Raw genomic sequence first — 21,791 nt, forward strand, 5'->3', positions numbered from 1 at the left:
CACAGCAGAGCTAAGCTAGACCACGCAGAGTGGTGGAGATCAAAGCACAGGACCGATACCCCTGACACAGCAGTCACACGGATGGTATTTAGCATTGTCTGTACTTAGAATTGCAGTATTACCGTTGTCCAGTATTCTGTGCTACTGCCCAGTATAACATATCATCTGACGTTATGTGTCTCTCACACTGGGTTTCAGCGGGTTCCTGATTTGGTTTTCTATCAACAGCCTCGGGCACCAGCTGCATATTGGCTGAACATTTAGATTCAATGCTTCTGTGAGAAAAAACTGCTTTCATCTCAGGAGTATGGCCAGACTATACTCCGATCAGATGATCAGTCTATGAGAGATATCAGTGTGGATGCCTTTGTTTCAAACCTACTAATACTGCTTTGCTGAGGTCTCTGCACACAAAGCTAATAGACTTCAGATGCTACAGGAGACTGTTGCCATGGTTTTCACTGATGGAGGATAAGATAAGATATATCATTTCAAGGTGGGTCATACTGTTCTGCAGTCAGACTATGAATTAGCTTCAGGTCCTCCCGGTGTCTGCAACAGTCTGATGTCCTCTGTTGGTCCTAAGTATGTTGCTGACCTACATCTCTCTCATCCACATTGTCTGTCTAACTGATCTGATGAAATACTGTGAGACAGAGGTACCAAAATATGCCACACTGGAGCAAAAAAATTCTCTGTATGGGACTCTTCGCCTGGAGATGCTGCTGTTTATTCAGCCATGTTGTAGGCTCCATCTGTTTTTTACATAACCACAAGGATTTGGCAATGCAATCTCACTGCTCATCTTTCTTTGAGAGTCTTGAGGTGGCACTGATATAATGATAGGACACTGTATTACATGACAGTTGTGTTTTTTGGATGAATCCATACATGCCATGCATTCCTAAGGGGCCATGAAAGCAGCAGTAGTAGTAGTAGTAGTAGTAGTAGTAGTAGCAGCAGCAGTTTCTTTTTCCTCGTATTATCTTGAAATCTACTAGCTACAAAACCAGACTTTTGGTAGACTTCCTCTTATCAGCTAAGATAATAATTAGGTACCAAAAATATTTATCAGCTGTGCTCATGATATGAGAGGAGATGGACCTGCAAGATAGATTTCTTTTGTCTGCATTAAATGTACTGTTTAACAAAAAAGATTAGTTTTTATTTCTCTGTGCAAGAACCAGACTTAAGTAGTACTACCCAAGGCTGAGCCAGTGAGGATGTAGTGTTGATTGTTCGGGTTTACGGTTGCATCCCACATGTGGTTTTGATAAGGTATGCAATCATAAGATCCTAGAAGTGTTGGTTTTCAGGGTCCTCTGGAAGTCTTCAATCCAACATCCGAGGATGGAGCCCCTCTAGGTGACCTCTCTCAGTGCTGCACCACTCACCTGGCGAAGAAGTTGCTTTCCTGGTGTTCAGACCAAACCTCCTTGGTTACAAATTGTGGCTGCTGGCCTTTATTGTACCTTTTGCCATCACTGAGAAGAGTTTGACTCAGTCACCCTTAGCTCCCTTTCAAGTAGCTGTAAGCTGGTGTTAGCCTCCCTTTAGCCTCTTCTTTGCCACACAGCACGAGCCCAGCTCCCTCATCATCTCTTCCAAGCTCTAGATCTTTGACCAGCTCGGTTACCCTCTTCTGGACTTCCCATTTTCTCAATATCCCATTTAAAGTGAGGGCCGAAAACTATATTCCAGGCAGGGAATTAACCCATGGAGATCTCACCAAAGACCTGACTTTTTTCCGTATTCTTTCTAAACTATATTAGCAAGTTACTGGCCCTTAGAATGGGTTTCTAGGAGTAAAACTCTTTGACATTTGGAAAACAACAGATGATTCAATCAGGAAGCCAAAGCTAGGAGGAAACAGCAGTGGGAACTTGACAAGGGAGGAAATTGGCTCTTTGAAGGGATATAGTTCATTGCAGAGACACATACATTTTTCAGTTCATCAGCAGCTCTAGGGAAATGGAGATAGCAAAGGAGATCTAGCAAAATATCTCAACTTTGAGATTTTAAATAAAAAATAAATTTTGAAATGAAAAGTTGTTCTAATTCAGAATGTTCTGCATTGGAAAAAAAATTGGTAGAAAATTCTTGATAGAAAAATCAGGGAAACTAAGATGATTTTGAGGTATGCCACTAAACTACACTATTTTTTCCAGGGGAGGGAGGGGGGAAGCGTATCTTCTTAGTTTTATTTCCTTTATTTTTTGCCCAGCTGGGGACAGATTGTCCACAAGAGAGTAATAGAACAGAATGAATCTTCCTGTTGAGTTCAGGGCCATGACTGAAAAATAAGAGACAAGTAAATGCAGAACATGGTTAACTGCAAAGTAAAACCTCTTCTAGAGCAATCAGGTCTTGTCTGGAAGCTTGAGGTATGATACTACTTTTGCTATCCAGCTCGTGGCTCATGTGTCAACATCCTGTTTTGTACAGTTTTAGGATGATTTGTAACCCCATGACCTTGCATAGTCCAAATGCACTCTCATTTGTTCTCTCCACTTTCCTAAAATTAAAGACTGCTTGCTCCTTTCTTCTGGAGACCCTTCTCTGTTGCTCCTCCAGATGTTCCCTGTTACTTTTAAAACTGCTCCTTTTTCCAGATGAGCTCATTAGCTGCACAGATTGAGCATGTGCGATGCAAGATGCTGAAACATTCTTAGAGCTCAGAGAATACACTGTTGAACACAAAACTGGTAGCGCCCATGGTGGTGCTGTCATTTTTGTTAATGATATCCCAACATTTTTAGGTGAAGTCACTCCAAGTAAATGCTAGTCTTACTAGGACAACAGTTATGATACATCAGGTTACTTTCTGATAGTGAAGTTCTTTCTTTCTGAATGTTCAGAAAGATGGACAAGGGGAGCTTTATGGAAAAATGTGAAAAAGCTGTGAGGCCATAGTGAGTTTGCCAGTATAAGCAATATTTTGGCAGAGATGAATATATGTAATCTTTACTTTGTAATTGTCTAAACCAAGTTCGAAAAGACTACTCCAAACATCTGCCTACATTCTTCCCGGAGATATATTTCATGAATAATGTTACGGGAAGTTGGTTGTTCCTCACTCACAGATGCACAGAAATATTAACGGTTAACTCACTGTGGATATTTTGTTTTCTTAGGCTATGGAACGTTATGCTTCATGCAGAACTTTCCTTTCTGCTGAGCCTAAACAGTGCACAGTAAGAACAAATCTGCCTGGCACCTGAAATCCATAAATCTGTCCTATATTTTCTGGATTCAGTCTGTTATTTTACAATACGTTGAGGAGATTTCATATCTGGGATCTATTTCAATATAGTACCTACAAGTTCACGTGTGAGTTGGGGGATCTGAGATGTTAATAATCATATCTTTCTCTTATCATTGTATGTCCTGTGGAATCTAACTGATATCTCTTAGCTGATGCTACTGCACTTGCAGACTGTGACAGAGTTTCTGAGAGCTCACGGGGCCTTGAGGATCTGTAGCAAGAGTGTATCAGTGAGGAAACGCTGATGGTGCAGTGATTACTGCTGATCTTACTGTAAGAACTGTCTCTTTGTCAGCCCATTCATCTCAGGTGTAATAATCGTGCAAATATGCAGTAATATTTAGCTCAGAAGTCCAAACTGAGACACATAACTTCTGCTTTAACAGCCTGGTTTAAACCTACTGATATAAGCCAGGTCCTGCTTTTCATTGCAGATGTGCATATCGGTGACCCAGAAAGACACCTTGCTGCCTTGACTTTCAGTGACCATTACTCCTCCTATCACATCTCAGCAATACGTGGCTAGATACCTTTTGAACTGCACCTAAATTCACATTGGTCCACACTATCTCCTGGGGTCTATCCTGCAGTCCTGTGAAACCCATCAGCTTTCAAAATATTCCTGTGCTGGCATGCCTGTTGCCCTGTGCCCTGCATATAGTCACAAATCTCAGATGCGTCCTGTCCTTTCTCTTTCCCACTTGTATCTCAGGACATTTAGGAAACTGGGGACAGATGTAAGGTCCTTTTTGTGGAAATTGGATAACGTCTAGAAAGCGGTTGGTTTTCTTGACAAGATAGATAACCAGTTGCTCCAGCAGATTGACATACTTTCTGTAGTAATGGGGTCCAAGTGCCAAAACATCCCTTTCCACAGAAAAAAACGCAACCGGTCTGGCCTTTTAGATTCATTCTGTTATCTCACCTATCGTACAGTGAAATAAAAGGTATCCCCTTTCCATATTTTCTTTTTTTTCACCTTAACTACATTCAGGAACATTTCTTCAAGAGGGAAATACTTTGCAGTGCTGTGGAATGATATTTGGTGACAGGAGAGATAATACGAAGTTTTGCTCTTCATAGATTTGAAAGCTCCAAGGTTCCCAAGACCTTCAAATTGGATTATAAATGGAGCTCTCACATGTAATTTGGGGTTGATATAAACTTGTCTTCTCTCCTATGTGATTGTGTGGTGGCCATCCATATATCCTGTGGACGGGGGTGAAAATGCTTTGATCTGCAGTATATATAAGCCTGGGATTCACCACTCTGTTTTAGAGAGGCTGATAAAGAAGGCACTCCCTTAACACATTATATCTTGCTTAGACTGAGGCTGTGTCCCCCATCCAACTATCCAGGCAGCACAGCTGCCATTTTAACTAGATATGAAAGATGAATACAGACCTTAAATAACGTTAAAGCAGATGACAAGTCCAGATTGTGCACTATTAGTTGTTAGCCTCTTTCTGCCCCCGGCTGCAAAGAGTCTTTGTGTTTGCCCAAAGATGTGACTGAGTAATGAATGGAAGGGTCAGTGGCTTCACTGGATACACGATGTTTCTTTCATTTCATCCTTTTTGCTTTCAGTTCTTTATTAAGTTCCAGCCCCTGTGATCCCCTGGGTGCGATGTTAAGTTTGGGCGCTATTAGGGCGTTTGCAGTTCTGTGAATGTGGATGTGAGTCTTTTGGGGTGCTTTTTTAACCGGTTTCAATTTTGAGACCTTCAAGGTGCTGCACATTGTTGGAGCTTGGCTTTACTGGTCACGTAGTCTAAATAGTTCAGCCAGTAGGTGGACCCATAGGAAAGCAGATGTGTTGCCTGGCTGACGACAGTACAAAGTTATAGTGCTTTCCTGGGAGGCCCGTCCCTAGGTGTCTACTGTAAGTTGATTTATTAGCTTCAGGGTTACTGTTTAAGACAGCTAATCTGGAAAAAAGTAGACTTATTTCTAAGCAACAGCTGATGCTGGCAGGGCTTGGCATAGGAAATCCCACTGGCATGGCTGTTTGGGTCAGTCTGCAAAACAGCTGATTTGACCAGAAAAAAAAATCTCCTTTTTATCGTAAAGATGACATTCTAATAAAGATTTCCTCAGTGACTGCTTCTCTTTTGTGAACATGTCAGAGACGCAGGACAGGATATAATCCGGATCACGTTGCATTCCTCCATCAATAACAGCTGGTGCTTGCCCAGAAAGGAATCATCAAAAATGTAGCTTAAAAATATTCCTTTAAAGAGTTTTACCATTGGGAAATTAAAAAAAGTCCACACCACGGCATGTGCTCTGCAAACTGCAGTTCATCCTTGTGCAACTAAGAAGGAGCTCTCAAAAGTCTTTATTTTATAGCAACTTACACTCAAGGAGAAAACAGTGAAAAGGTCTAAAATGTTAAAATTTGAACAGATCACTGCTTGCCAGCTTCTCATAACCCCTTTGCTAGCTCTGCCAGTAGTGGATGAATTGCATTTAGGACAAGTCACTGACCTTTCTGGACTTCAAAATTTTCCCTATCAGTAAGCTTAGGTGGAAAAAAAATGATTAACTTCTCCCCAACCTCACCTGGCCCTTCTCAGAGCACTCGTTTAAATCAGGAATGAATGCCAGTTAAATTATAATCATGATCCCTAGGAATAGAAGCAATTCAGTTTTTGCTAGCTGGGCGTTTGGTCTGATAAATATGAAGTATCAGGGCTGTTTACCCAGAGCTATCTATCTTCACACAGACTGCGCGTAGAAGGTGTAAATCCCATCAATCACTGATCATGGAGGTGATGAATGGGACACGACCATGTAGTTTAAGCTCATCTCAGTAAGAGAAAGAAAAAAACTTTAAAAGTAAGATCTTGCAGCCCTGAAACAGTGGAATGAATATACTCATATACATTTTTGAGCACGAGTAAGATCTGGAAGTATATAAATTTATTGTAATGTGTTTTAGGCTTTGCCACTTGAAAATAAAGCTTGAAGTTTCCTTATGCATTGTGTAAAAGCACAGCTATATCCTGCTTAGCTTGTCTTTGGACTGTATACACTAATTTCAACACTGTAACTTGCTGTCTCAAGGTCTCAAAACTAAAACAACTGCAATTATAGTATTTTCCAGCAAACTGGGAATATGCTTTGCCAGTAGGTAGAAAATGCTGCTGAAATGCTGCCATTCATTTTATATTTTTAAGCCTTGCGTATTAAAACTTATACCTCTTGTTAATATTGAGGCTGTGGCCGTGTCAGGCTGTCATTTACTGTTTCTCCTTCTCTCCTCTGGAATGTGAACACATACATTAGCTGGAAATTGTTGCCTGCAATAATATTTTGCCTGCAAAATGTTACTCTCTGCAGGTGTAAAAAGAAAGGCCTTTTGGTGCTTGCCAAGCATGAGCCGTGAGTGACTTTATAGTAGAGAGTTAGTAGCCGTGGCAGGGCACAAAAGGTCTCACCTTGGTTTGGTGAGATTGGTTTGTATCTCCAAAAGAAGCGGTATTAGAGCTCATAAATAACTTGCAGGGGAATGTTTTTTCCTTGGCATTCAAGACAGCAAATTTGTAGATTCTGAGTGTGAAGAATAATTATACAATTATTATACAATAATTATACAATAAAAAATTATACAATAATTATAAAAAACAAGTTGCTTACTGGTACCTGAAACAATTAATTTCCTAGCAGACATATTCTTTTATCTTTCTCACATTTTAAAATAAACTAGGCAAATCCCCATCACTGTGGTGATTGGTTTTAAGTTTCTCCTCACTCTCATTACAAATTTCTTACAGAATCATTGTTCTCTTATACATTATATTGACCCTAAAGACATGATTCCTGGAATCCTAACTTAAAAGGAGTTTTGTTCTTATATATATATATATGTATGTATGTATGTATGTATGTATAAATTAAGGATTGCCATGAATGATAGCCATTATGGTGTGATTTTTTTTTCATGATAGCATCTGTGGAAGGAGTTGTTTATGATGTGTTATTTATAAAGTATTATTGCTCATGGTGTTTTAACTGTGGTAAGTATTAATAGGAGGATATCCATATTTCAGAATGGTCTGGAATATTGGAGTATTCTGTCTGAAGGATTTTTCTGGGGGGGGTTTGGATATGCCAATGATGACAGTTGACCCCAGAAGAGGAAACGCCAGGAATTTTATAAATCTGCAGAACTGTTTCTCCCACTGCAAAGCTCAGAGTGCCTTGTCAGGGGAAAGGAGCAGGGTGAGGAAGAGGCATAGCTTTTGTACTTGTTCTGGTGCTTAGTGGATAACAGTTTCCAAAGAAGGTCTGAGGGTGATGGAGCCTAGGACAGGATGCTGCTTCCATCTTTCCATGTCACCTCTGTTTGTAAAATAAGGGAGTCATAATATTTCAATACCTGTCCACACTGATTATTGTGAAGATGCACATGTAACCCACACTAAGTGTCCTTCTTACAGTTAACATCACTTGACATTTCAGCCACCACGTTCAAGGTCCACAACAGCTACCTACCGTCACTATAGAGATCCTGAAGCTTCCTTGATCAGCTCAGGCTTTAGACCTAGAGCAAGGACTGTTAAATAATTTATTCTGAACTCCTGCCTAACACAAGCAACGGAACGGCCCCCAGCTACCAAATCCTTTACAACAATTCAGCCTCGGTCCTGCTCATACGAATATCTGAGGTTGCATGACGGGAGTTAATAGGCCGTCTTTTAATGTGGAAGACAATGGCAAACCTTGCAGTGTTTTCTCACTGAGGATCTGACTCTCAATGAGCAGCAGGGGCTATGTCCTGATACTGCTTTTCTGGTTCATGTAAGTGGTTGTCCACCTCCCCCATTGGTAAGGCCCCCTAAAATGAGGGTGGCCTGGGCAGCAATAACTGCTCCCAGTAGGCAGAGTCACCACTTCCAGACACAGAACAGTTTTGGCAAAATAGGGGCCTCTTAAGCCTCTGTAATTTCTGAGTACCAGAGCAAACATGCTTCAAAGGCCAAAGGTAGCCCCAGATACCATGGGTACTATCACCTGCATGTGCAGTAAAGTTATGGTAGGACCACTGCATGATCCTCACTAGGTAGTGTGGGCTACAAACACTTCACTGAGGAGGACATGGGTATACATGTGCACCAATTTGTCAGCAGCCTGGTGATCTAAAACCATAGGACTTGCAGGGCATATTGGTTTCCTCTTTGCTACGTGTGTTGATTCACAGGTAGTTTCATATCTACAGAGGGTGGAAGCTTTTCAGTTCCAGGCAGCATGTTTGCCTGCTTGTGTTGAGAATAGAAATAAGGAACTGTGAAGAGATTTACTCATAGGGTTGGGCCATGGTAATGGGCTCTTTAAATAGCTGCATGAGTTCTGTCTGTATATCTGGATTGGATTATTAAGCACTTTTTTAAACGATCATCAGCAAAGTAAATAGGTTTATTGCGTTTGAAGGGGCCTCTCTTTTCAAGTGACAGATCGTTGCATCTGCTCGAATTGTTGGGAGTGGAACGAAAAATGCTCCCATTAAAGAGCCTGGGTTTTTCATTATCTAAATGTTCCTCTTTTAACAACTTTGGCACCATCAAGGAGACTTAAAGTGGGAGTAAATTATAATGGTATGTTTTAGTTTAAATATAAGTTTAAATGTGATTTTTAGACAACTTTAAGGCCAACTCTATGTAAAGAATCCTTAATGAAACTGGGAATTATGCCCAGAGAAAACATACTGCGCATTTGACAGTGATTAGCAATGTGTTAACAATTTAGTTTTCCAAATAAAGGGTAACTAATTACTAAGATACTTGAAATCATATTCAAATACTGTAGTGGTAGGTTTAGAAATATGTTTTAATTAAACTTAAGACTGTTAACAAGGAAGCTGTAGAAGACGGTAAAAGGGCAGCTCATGGGCTGTGGGATGGCAGTTCTCGGGGGTGCAGTTCCCAGTGGTGCCTTCGGTGGAGGCACTTTCTCTGTGGTTCTGGAAAGCTTTTTGCTTTGAAGCATCTGAAACTGCAAGGAGGATAAAATACTAGGGGAGATATAGCACAGCACAAGGTGGCAGGGAACGAATGGGATTGCCTCAGTAGCCTCTTAGACCCTGACTTTCCTTGTTGTGTACATTTTGCAGGTGTGCACTCATTTTTTGCAATCAGCGCATCCTGTCACTGGAAGGGGACTCTGGACTGCGTGTGCCCAGGCAGTGTCATCTTCTAGATACTGCTGATACTCCTGATAGTGTTGTCTGTGTGCCTGAGCTAGTAGGCCCTGCTTGACACACATGGGCAGCTCAGGTTTTCTGTACAGTGATCCTGGTAGCAAAGGCAGATCTTTGCTTTGTCACTGGACTGATTTGCACCCTACCTGCAGCACAAGCGTGGCTGATGCTGCTTGAAGTCACCCAGATCTTGCTCTGCAGGGACTGGATGAGTGCAGAAGGTAATGAACCTCTGCTCTCTATTGGTTTAGTCTCTGACTTTCTACGAGTGAGGGTATCCCAGCCCTTCATAAATCTCAGTAACAGTGGCTTGAAGGTGTATACTGGAGCAGCATCACTGCCTAACATGAAATAATTTTTCTAGCTCTATTTACAATAACAGTTCTCGGATATTGCACTGACTTGCAGTTTTGTTTCCTCTCTTATTTGCCAAGAAAACAGATATGGGAAATGGAAACTTGTCAGTATCTTCCCTATAAAACTTTTCCCTCCTTGCTCACCATGCTAGCAAATATTTGTGCACTACTAATGAGAGAAACTCTAATACTATGAAGTTTCATTTATACTCATCAAACTGCTAGCTCTCACAGTGACTCCACCTAGGACAAAAGAATATGACAAAAGTTGTAGGCAGAAAATCACTGTAGAAATATCCCAATCGTCTGATTGTGTGAGCCAAGGTAATATGGGAACAGCACTGTGAGACCTGGAAGAACCCATCACCAGGCAATGTACAGACCTAAATGCCTCGTGACTGTTTTAAGATTCACAGATAGCATCTCTGCTGTACGTGGCAGTCTGGACACTGCACAGAAAGAATAAGGATGTTTATCACATAATGCTGAGAGGAAACACATGACAGGGAGATGTTTGTTTTCGATGTTATAGCCAGAGTATAGCTGCATTATCTAGGACTGGGGACCTATCAGGAAGCTGAGTTTTTTGTGTTCTGCATTATAGGATTGGAGAGAAACAAAACATTTTTCAAACAGAAGTGAGTGAAATTGCACATTAAAACATTTACAGCCAGCTAGCCAGATTTTGGATTCTCAGGTTACTTTTTCCTTTTTCTAACCTAGTCTCTATCCAAGTAAAAGAGCTTGGATATTGCAGGAAGACAGTTGTTGTGGTATTAGTGGTATTATTAGAAGAGAGGAAAAAGCCAAGTCATCCTCAGGAGGTCCATGACGGAGTGCTAAGCCTGTGGGTTTCAGATCATCCCGGTAACACAGATGTTCATGCCTGGGTGTCTGTGAGGGGCAGTGCGCTCACAGGCCTCTCCCTGTCTCCTCAGGATTTACAGGATCCCAAGTTTTGGGTGCAAGACCCACACAAATGTGGATAAGCCTGAGGAGGAAGCCAAACAGGGCACATCTCATATGCTTGCGTGCTGCAATACTGCACATGACCCTTATCTTGTTCTGTAACTTGAAGGGCTAGCTACAGAGTGCTGGCGAAGCCTTTGGGAGGAGAAGAGACCCTAAAGACATCCCTTAGCCAACAGGCACAGCAGCTTGGGGGTGGCACAATCCTCCACCAGAGCCAAACACCACAGGGTGGCACTAGCAGGAGATACATCAGATGGTGCTGTCATATCAGAGGGGTCTTGGCCCATGCACTCGTGTTGCTGCGTGGAGAGAGATCTTTGTTTAGGGAGGAGAGGGAGTCAGGTCTGGGAGAGGCTGAGCACCAGCAGACTGTGGCTGTGCAGTTTGGACACTAGTCCAAGCTGCAGAGTGTTTGCCCTTGGCTGATTACAGAGGGTGTTTACAAGAGAACAGTGACTGCTCCCTTCCCATTGCTCTTTGACGCTTGTCCTTTGGTTTCCTTGCAGTTTCTTGAGACCCGACCACCGCAGAGTTCAAAGACCCCCCTTTTCTCTGGAACAGGTTCCAAGCTTTGTTTCTTTGTTCGTAGGCCATTGCCCAGACCTCCACCAACATGACCCCTACCGTCCCTGCCGTGACAGAGGCCTACACGCGGACTCAGTACTGCAAGTGGCCGTGCGAGTGTCCAAAGTCCCCACCTCGGTGCCCGGTAGGAGTCAGCCTGGTCACAGACGGCTGCGATTGCTGCAAGACCTGTGCCAAGCAGCGCGGAGAAAGTTGCACTGAGGCCGATACCTGTGATTTTCACAGAGGCCTGTACTGTGACTACAGTGGAGACAGACCTAGGTACGAAATAGGAGTATGTGCACGTAAGTGATGTACATATATTTTTGACTTAGATATACACAGCACTGGGAGCTCCCCTCGGGCTGAGCACTGCTGAAATATATCTCATTAAATACATGACTAAATACTTCAGCTTTTCCATTCATTCTCTTCCACTTTCTTATAGTCGGGATAGTTGGCTGGATCAGAGACGATCTCTAAATTCTTGCTGTTTGAGTTAGCTGCAGCCAAGAGTAAAAGGGAACCAGCAGATTTGCAAGGAGATCATTCTGTGTTCCCCGTAGCAGGAGGAGGTTCTGTGGTGGGCTGGGGATGAAGGAAGGATAGGCACGCAGTTGGTTTTAAAGGCAAGTAATATGGATGTCTGCCAAAAAACATGCCATTAAGGAATGACTTTTGGCTTATTCCCAATAGTGGATCCCAAGGAAGAAGAGAATTTGGCATCCTGTCAAAAGAATCGGAAGATGAATCATCTGCTAGCCACGTTTCCCACTAACTAGTTCAGGTCCCAGCCTTAATCTTGTAACAGCTTCAGTCAGACTGGCTATCATCAAACAGAGGGATTTCTTCCTACCTGCTATAACAAACACTCAATGCGATAATTCATGTGACTGGAATGTTTTTATTCAAGAAGAACAGTAAGAACAAAAGGAAATGAGGTATTGTTTGGTGTGCCAGGGATGTATGTATTCACGTGTTCCATGGTCTAGAACGAGAGGGAATTAGACCTGTTGAGAGCCTCTGGGGACGACTGAAAGGGAAAGGAATACAAGGGCTGTTACAGAGAGAGCTCATCAGAAAGGACATAGACTGTTTAGTAAGTTCTTGGAATTTATGAGTTATGGTTTTAGAGTCATAAACAGGAAAAAGTAATTAATGGGGAGGGTCTTCTAGACTGGAATGTAGTCTGGAGTTTGGTACTAATTGAAAATGTGAAGCTGGAAGGAATCCACAAGGAGAGTTGACTTTGAAATGGTAGAATAACCAACCCATAAAAAGGAGAGAAGACTGTAAAATAAAAATAGTGGGCTTCAAAAAACTTAGAAAATCGGTAGAAAAAATTTCATAAGGGACTAGTCTGAGGAGTAAAAAAGTTTAGGGCAACTAGCAGTTCCTCAAATAAATGATACTAAGGGGTGTTGTTCTTCAGCAGAAGAAGGATGGAAAGTGTAGTAAGAAATTAACTTTATATTAGCTTGGACACATATACAAAAAAAAATGCAAGAAGTGCAGTCTGACTAGATTTCTGTGCAATACATATAAAATAGCAACAACAGAAAGTATGTGCAAAACTAGAAAGGACAACGCACAGAGCTATTGGAAACCTCCAGAAGTCTTTCTATAATACATTAGCAGAAAGACAACAACCAAGGAAAGTGATTATATGCTAAAGAGGAGAGAAAGGAAGCAATTGAGAGGCAATTCTGAAAATTTTGAGATGCATAATGCTTTTCTTCCTCCTTCCTTTTTTTATTAAAAAAAAGTTCAACTGCAAGTAGAATGCACAGTGAACATAACATAGAAATAGCAACAAGCACCAGAGTGGGGTGAAATCTCACTCCAGAACAGAGAAGACATTAGAGAACTTGTAGACATTTTTAGATCAGCTTGAGTTGATATTTCTATTAACTGTCTTACATAATCATCTTTATGTACTCCTACCTGTTAGATCTTTGAGAAATTATGGAAGATGATAGATATAGCTAGAGAGTGGAGGTGGTAGAAAAGAAGAAAGAAAAGCTGGAGAATAACGAGTTACCTATTCATTTTCAATTTCCAGAAAAAAAATATAAAAAAGTAAAAAAACTAATTATAAGAATGTGGGAGATAAAAAGGAGATGCTAAATCCATCTAATTTCCTTCTATGACAAGACAGAGGGCCTTTTGGTCGGGGCAGAAGACTGGGTGTCGTATATATTAACTTTTTAGTGAAATCTTCCACTTTTTTATATTTCATCCCCTTTTTTTTTTGGCAACGAATGTCGGAAAATGTGGTCTTGATAAAATTTTCTAAGGGTGGGTGCAAAACTAGTGTAATAGCAACATCTGAGCATATTTATTAATATTTCACTTCCAAGATGGAGGATGGATCAACAGAGGTTTGGCAGATGTTGTTTGTGGGTACTTCCAAGATGGAGGATGGATCAACAGAGGTTTGGCAGATGTTGTTTGTGGGTCTGCATTGTTAATGAAAGCATTGCCAATCTGGTTGGCAGAACAGTAATTTCATTTCTTAGATATCCATAAACTTTAAAAGGATAGGCATTGCAAATGTGCTGGAGGATAGGATTAAAAGTCAGATTGTGCTTTGCAAATGAGAGTGATGGTTGGGAGGAAAAGGATGAAATTCAACAGAGAAGTGCACGGTGCTATATTAATCAGAAATAATAAACTCACATAAATACAGAATGGGAATAACTGGTTCAGAAACAGTAACTTATAAATAAATCTGGGAGTGGGGGAGCAGCTCACAGGCTAAACAGGAGTCAGCAGTTTCCTGCTGTTGTAAAAAAAAATATACCTTGTACTAGCAGGAGTAAATGGAACAGTTGCCCACCAAATGCAGAAAGAAATCTTCCTGCTCCACTTCATAGGAGACTCAGTGGGAGGGGAGGGTCTAGTTCAGGTACTACGCTGTAAGAAAGATGGGACTGAAGTGTGGAGAGTGGAGGAGAGTAATGAAAATGATCAAAGATCACAGAAGCATGACTGATGAAGAAATTCTAAAAGAACGCGAGTTGCTTCAACAAAGAAAGATGGAAGGGAATTCAGAGAAGACCACGAAGGAACCTATATAAATTTTAAAATGCAAAGAAATTTCCTCAGAGACGACGGATACCATTCTCCGTGTTTGTGGTAGATAGGGCAAGGAGCCTTGAACTTAAAAAGCATTTTTCAAGATTAGAAAAGATCCAAGATCAAGCAAAGAGGATGTGAGAGCTTTCAAATAGCTTGTCTGGGCTATGAGTGGAGCCACCATGGGAGGTCTGTAAGAATGAGTTAGATAAGCATCTGTAAGAGTGACACGGTTACAGCTGACCGTGCTCTGGGTAAGAAAACAAGCTGGATGTTGTTGCAAAGCTTCCTCAGCCTTTCTAGGCTTTTTAAAATGCTTTCATATTATGTCTCTCTTTTTTTTTTTTTTTTTTTGATTGTCTTCTTACTTGGATTTTTTATTTACAGTTTTTACATACATCACGGGCATTCAATACGCCTGCTGCAGCCAGCACTGTGATGTAGGAGGACTGATCCCCAGTTTCCCCAACGAGGCCTAGAAGAATTCCCAATCCAATGCACCTTTCGGGTCCCTTCTGTCACGACAGCATATTCCCTGTCACGTGACATTTGAGGGTATTTGGTGAGGGTGTATATTGTGGCGTGCATAGCTAAGGCTCATTGGAAGTAGGTCCTTTCACGGTTAGGTGGCTTATCTCTGGTTAGCAAAGAAAGCTGTAGTCTTTCCCTTACTTTCGTCAAGCAGGTGGATGCAAACGACAGGATTTGCTGACTTGCTCTTTCTCATGAACTGGGCCATATATAGGCTGAATCATTCCACTCTGAATACACACGCTATTGCTCTGACTGCAGGGTGATTCAAGGCAGGACTGCAGTGCTGGGTGTAGGGGACTGTAATTGCTGTGGAGAATTTACTTTCCAGCTACAGGCCAAAAATTAACTAGATGCCAAAAAATAGGGAATGCAATGCATGCACAACTTTCGAAGCAATATAATTTATGAAAAATAAGGATCCTGAAGGAGCTAGGAGTTGGTATTATTAAAGCGTGCAGCATGAAACTGTGGAAAATTCAGGCTGTATCTGGACTGATCTGCTGAAGTATGTCCTAGGACCTGCACTGCAAACATCAGATAGAAGGTTGATGGGCTTCCCTATTTTCTCCCTGTGTTTCTGGATTTCCTCTGCACTGCAGCAGAGACAGCAGGGTGCCAAATACACTTCCAGGCAGGGAGGAAGCCGTGTGCACGCCTGGAATCAGGAGCTGGGATGTGCTCCCAAATCAGTGAAGGTAAATGCAAACTCAGTGTCGATCAGCGTTATGGCCTTGAACAGCACCTTGGTCTATGTTTCGAGATTTTCTCAAGATGAACCGCTCGATATACAAGGCCTGCAGGAAGCTGAGTTAGCAGTGGGGTGAACTTGTAGCAAAGAATGGGAAATATTGCAATTTCCTTGAACTGTCGTATTCAGTGCAACACACTCACAAGCTTAACTGAATTCTCTGCTCCAGCTCCAGCATTGAGTGATGTCTGTCAAATACAAGGACTGAAGCATTTTCAAAATCAGAGATGAGCATGAACAAGTGATCTGAATCTGTACTTCAGATTCCAAAACACCTCATTTTGAGGGGAGGAAGGCATTTGGGTTTGATGGTTTCATTCAGCCCATCCAAAAAATAAGAAACTTTTTCAGAATTATAATCCAGCATTTCAGTTTGTGCTAGCCGTGAACACTACGCTATCGCGCCACTTCTGAGCGAACTTAGAGCTTGAGAGACTGAATCAGTGTGTATGCACTGCCTCCATGTGACCAAGTAAGAAATTGAAGCTTGAAATTTCGATTGGAAGATTTCTGTCATTGATTTCAAGTAACTGCCTATAACTTCAAAACAAAAAAACAAAAAAGTTGCTACTTTGTAAAACTTGTATCCTGTTTCCCGGATCAGTGCAATTTCTGTTTTGGGCAATAAAAAAGCTTGATCTTTCATGGTTTTATTTAAAAATATACTGCAAATAATAATTTTCATGTAATAAAGTATATTAGTTCATTTTCTAACAAGAGTTTTCTGTGATAAACTGGCTGGGATCTAGTTGCCTAAGTATAATCATCTAGTGCCATCTCTGCTCTCTGCTGCCTTGGTCTCTTGCTACTGCTGCTTCAGAAGGGTACAGGTGTCCTGCAGGGCTTGTGCCATATTTGCAACTCCATGTAGTTCCCTGAGATGTCACAGAAAATCTCAGACGTCACTGAGTGTTTGTTTTAATTACTTGTATTGTTCCTACTGCAAATAACATTCTCCAGCACGCCATGATTTTCTGTTAAGTGAGAGTTTGTATGTAAAATTTGTTTCATTTTCTAACTTTTTTTTTTCCCATCAAGTATTAAAGATTAATTTTTCTGTGATTCAAATTAAAAACATTTCCCTAGCTGGTGTGACCACTTGGCTTAGCGTGATGCTGAATACATCACGCCATGGTGAAACAATGCTGCCATGTCTCCATGTGAGCTCTATTAGCCCATCAAGCAGCTTGATAAAGAAACTCATCGATGCTGTTCGTTAGTAGCATGATTTTAATGGGGGTCCCTGTGTCTTTCTCTCTTTTTCTTTCCTTTCAGAGATTGTCGGTGTCGGATGCGTCCTCAATGGAGTCAGGTATAACAACGGGGACACGTTTCAGCCCAACTGCAAATACAACTGCACGTGCATTAACGGGGCTGTGGGCTGCATTCCCATGTGCACAAACTCACGCCCTCCCCTGGTCTGGTGCCCGAACCCAAAACTAATTAAGATAGCAGGAAAGTGCTGCGAGCAGTGGATTTGCGATGACTCCAAGAAAATCAGGAAGACATCTCCACGCCACGTTGCTTCTGCAGGTATGGTGGGAATGTCGTGGGCCTCTCCTTCATCGTCCAGAGACCAAAGTATCAACCCCTACTGTCAGACCTGGCACGCATCTAGTCTTTATGTGAATCAGGTGCAGAAACTCCTGTACAGCACGTAGCGCAGAGCGGGACATGCAGACACCAGGGATGTGCTTGAACTCCTTAGCAGAAACATGAGATTCATCAAAGACCCTTGCGTAATAAAGCTCGCTCTACAACACACATCTACACGTGAAAGATGTCATAATTCTTTCTTACTTCACCATTTTTCTCAGTCTGGGCCCTCTGGAAAACAAAATGGGCCGAGTCTGGTTTGGAACTGAGACCTTATGGCTGGGCTGTATTGCTTTACTTTATGACTTAAAGCCCCAGGAGCCCCAAATTCAGATGCAGCTTGGAAACGATTATTGTAGTGGAAGAATCACCACCAATTTCATAATTAATGTAATAAGTCCTTGTGTGAGTGTAGCTTTTTAGCATTTCTGTTCAACGAGACTGATGTAATGGCTGAACAATCTACTTCAGCTATCACATAAGGCATCTTCTTCCCCCATCCCCACGCTCACAGTGTTGGATCGTACAGCCCTCTGCTAAAGCACAGCAGGAGTGGTACTACTTGCCACAAGCATGGTCCCAAAACCTTGAAATGTGTTCACCTTGCCATGTCATGAATTTATCCTTATAACACCCTGTGAGGCAAAGTAGTGACGTTAGCCCCACTTCACAGAAAATCCCTGCAGAAGCAGAGCTTAAGGAGACAGAAGATGCTTGTAGTATACCAGGGAACTGCAATTCTGGTTCCTTGGTAGTAGGATTTGTTACCCCGTCCTCAGGCTGTACTTTTGTCATACAAAACAAGGGCCTCCGTCTCCACTTTGTGAGTTAAAAAGACCAGAGTTTAGCTCTTTCTTATGTCCTTGGTAGCTTTGAACTGTGAGGGAATCAACTGAATAGGCAGAGAACTGAACCTTCACGATGAGATCAGGTCTCATCTCTTTTTTTTAACATTGACTGGCACAGGCTTTTGTAATGAAATGTTTGCACTGTGGCAGCACCTGGAGGCTTCAGAAGACGACCCCTTTGTGCTACGTTATAAAGAGAAAAAAAGAAATGAGTCCCAGCCCTGAGCACTCGCAGCACTGGAGGGGCTGGCACAAGGAGGCCAGCGGCAAATGGGGTGGGAAGAGGAGGCAGCAAAGCGAGTAGGGTCGCAGGAATGCAGAGCTTCTGCACTGTGATCTAATTATTTGGGCTGGCGGCCTGAATTTGTCATAGGCCTTGGGCATTGGCTTTTATATGGAAATTTGTCTGGCTGGATAACGTCCTGCTAATCTGGTCTCTAGCATACGAAGGCGAGGACGAATCATGGCAGAAAAACTGCATCGTTCACACCTCACCCTGGAGCCCCTGCTCGAAGACTTGCGGGCTGGGGATCTCCACAAGGATTTCTAACGACAACGACCAGTGCCGGCTCCTGAAGGAAAGCCGCCTGTGTAACATGCGACCCTGCGAGGTGGATATAACCAAGCACATTAAGGTGAGAATCGTTTCTCTGTGCATCCCTCAGTCCTTGAGCTGGCCTGGGACACGGGCCAATCCTTGTTTCTCAGCATTCAGGCCTCTGAAAGTTGCACTTCTGAACCCGGAGGTCATTAGCAAAAAGATATCAGCACACTGTTGCAGAGAGGTCAAAATATCTTCTTCCTTGGCTTCCATGTGCCAGTATGAAAACTTTCCTTTGAGAACTTTAATTTTAGCCAAATTTCCTTACAAGTAAAAGGAGGCCAAGTCCTCTGTGTGTAAACAGATGTGTAGTCCTCTGCTAGATCAGACAGACCTGTGCCTCAGCTAGCAAAAAAGAAATGATGCAGTGCCGGTCGTGTCTATAAACTGTATTTTGCAGGTATCCTACTTGCAGCTACTGGGTTCATATCTCTAAGCAAGTAAGTCACACCGTCTAGCTCAAAAACTGTAAAATGCTTTCTAATAACTTCAGGCCCTTTAAATGTTGGGAAGGGAGGTTTGCACGTTCTGCCTGTGTGAGCACGAAGCAATGAACGCTAATCTGTCTCTTTTTCTGTTCTTCTCTAATTTAGCCTGGGAAGAAGTGCTTGGCTGTCTACAGAGCCACTGAACCAATGAACTACACTATCTCAGGCTGCGTGAGCAAAAGTTCATACAGACCCAAATATTGTGGCGTCTGCACGGACAACAGGTGCTGCACACCCTACAAATCCAAGACTATTGAAGTGAAGTTCGAGTGCCCAGATGGAACTGAGTTTTCCTGGAAAATCATGTGGATAAATGCTTGTTTTTGCAATCTGAACTGCAAGAACCCCAATGACATCTTTGCCGACTTGGCTCATTACCACGATTACTCCGAAATCGCTAATTAAATTGGCTGAATGCTGGAATTGACCCATTGCTCTGATTTTACAGAGGTTTTAGAATAAAAGGAGAATCTTTCATCCAATGCCAATGTTCAATTTATTTTTTCCTGAGTTAGGAATTTAAAACTTTTTACTTTGCCACACTGTTCTTGGAGAAGCCTTGAACAAGCAAGGTTTCAACTGTAAGCAGACCTCCATCCACTACTGGCAGCCGGGAATTCCTCTATGCACAGATTCCAGGATTTCAATGACAGTCCTGTTGGGACTGACATTAGGCCAGTAGTTTAATTGTCCAAAGAAAAGAATAATAAGCTGTTATGATAGCAAAAGCATGGCTGTCAGTAGTGTAGCCGTGAGGATATATAGGCTTCAGGCATCTTTACTGTCATCTCTTGAATAATGCGATCTAAGTTAGATGACGAGCACAGACTTATATGCGTGTGTATGGGTGTGAGGGTGTATTATTGTCAATATTAAAGTTTAGTTTTTCATATTGGTGACCGTCTGATCTCCATCTCACTGAGATCCGTCCTAGAAATGCCCCATGCTGTTATTATCAGCCAGATCCCACCTCAGGGCACAGTGCATGGGGAAGAACCTGAGAAGAAGAGGATTTATCACGGCATATTTATGCAAGGAGTCCCCCTCTTACCGTACCCACTGGGTCAAATATCCTCTGTGTCCGCTACATCTTAGGCTTACATCAACCTCTTGTAGCATCTTCTGCCAAGGACATTTTCGTGGGTTCTCTATCAGCTCTAATCCTGAACAGCTTGAACTCACTGGATCCAAATTAACCTCCCCAGAGGCAAGGATAGATCTTCAGGATAGGTTTTGTTGTCCATGGCTTACTTATTGTTCGTAAGTTGGTTTTGCAGATCTGGAAGAGGAAATGTAACAAGTCAGATAAGAGATGAGGGGCGATAATGCATGCGCTTCTTTCTTCATCTAGAGATAATATGGTCAGTATCTGCACTCCACCTCCTCCTCCCCGTGGTGTTATCACCAGGCAGGTCCTGCTCCCCATCTACACCTTGCCCCATCTACACCTTGTAGATGCTCCTCATCTATACCTTGCCAGTGGCATTTACCTGTGTTTTGCACGGCCAGAGTAGAGGAAAAGCAAATGAGAAAGCAGGCCTTACGCTTCCCATCAGCTCTGTGGACGAGTGGGTATGAAAGGTGAGGACAGCCCTCGGCACAGCCTTCGGTGCATCATTTGCAATGGTTTACAGTCAAAACCAATGTAAACATTTTTTATTGAAGTGATTTTGCAAGCAAATGCCAGATAAGAGAAGAAAAAGCCTGTCCTTACTATTCCAGGCAATACATTTCTCATCACTGAAGCATGTTGGAGCCAGTTATTCTCCAGTGAGTTGCTACTACAGCCCTCCTGCACCCTGGCACATTTGCTGCTGCTCCATTTGGGAAAGCTGAGTGATAGAAATGCGTTTTTGCCTGATATCTGCAGAGGGAACTACAGTGTTTTCTTACAAGCTCCCCGGTGGTGCCTTAAATCAGTCTCTTACTTTGCTTTCGTTCCAGTCGGCAAGTTGTCTTTCTTCATCCTGATAACCCAGAGGAAGCTGTTTTTGCTCCCAGGAGACAAATCTTTCTTGCTATGATAAATTAATGCTTCCTGGGAGTAGGTGAAGTACATATATATATATGTATGTACATATATATGTGTATGTGTGTGTGTGTACAGATATATATGAATAAAAGTATATGTGAACATATCTGTGAATATACAGGTGTATATTTACATATATTTATTCCTATGGTGCAGTCTGTGACACATGAAACAGAATGTATATGTAGTGTGCATATTTATATGTACAATCACTCTTTCTCTCTCTTACGTGTACACACAGGGAAACAAGAAAACAGGCTCAAAGGACATAACCAAAACTGTGGCATTTAATATGTTTGCCTAACTTTTCAATTAGCTGACACTGTAAGCACCGTAATCAAACGCTGCTGTGGCTGAAGCACACAGCTTTCATTGAGAGATAAAAGAAGCTATTGTAAGCTAATGAATGACCAGCAGCTCCAGTGCATGTTGGTGAAATGCCTAGAAACTGCAGATTCCCCCACCTCCCCATGTGCACGAGATGATTCTGCTTCTACCTTGGTTTCCTAA

General features: G+C 42.2%; 1 protein-coding gene across 2 annotated transcripts in view; it reads left to right on the forward strand.

The window, feature by feature from the left end:
- CCN4 (cellular communication network factor 4) overlaps window positions 1–21,387 on the forward strand; it is a 38,860-nt gene extending 17,473 nt beyond the window's left edge. The window contains exons 2-5 of one of the 2 annotated variants that reach the window (XM_009669474.2): window positions 11,382–11,661; window positions 16,992–17,249; window positions 18,602–18,795; window positions 19,355–21,387. In XM_009669474.2, coding sequence (XP_009667769.1) covers window positions 11,382–11,661; window positions 16,992–17,249; window positions 18,602–18,795; window positions 19,355–19,654 — 1,032 coding nt within the window. In that variant the 3' untranslated portion in view covers window positions 19,655–21,387. The remainder of the gene's footprint in view (window positions 1–11,381; window positions 11,662–16,991; window positions 17,250–18,601; window positions 18,796–19,354) is intronic. The other variant, XM_068933365.1, reaches the window with a different exon arrangement.
- The last annotated feature ends 404 nt before the right edge of the window (window positions 21,388–21,791 follow it).

The sequence above is a fragment of the Struthio camelus genome, chromosome 2, assembly GCF_040807025.1.
Source record: "Struthio camelus isolate bStrCam1 chromosome 2, bStrCam1.hap1, whole genome shotgun sequence".
Taxonomy (NCBI): Eukaryota; Metazoa; Chordata; class Aves; order Struthioniformes; family Struthionidae; genus Struthio; species Struthio camelus.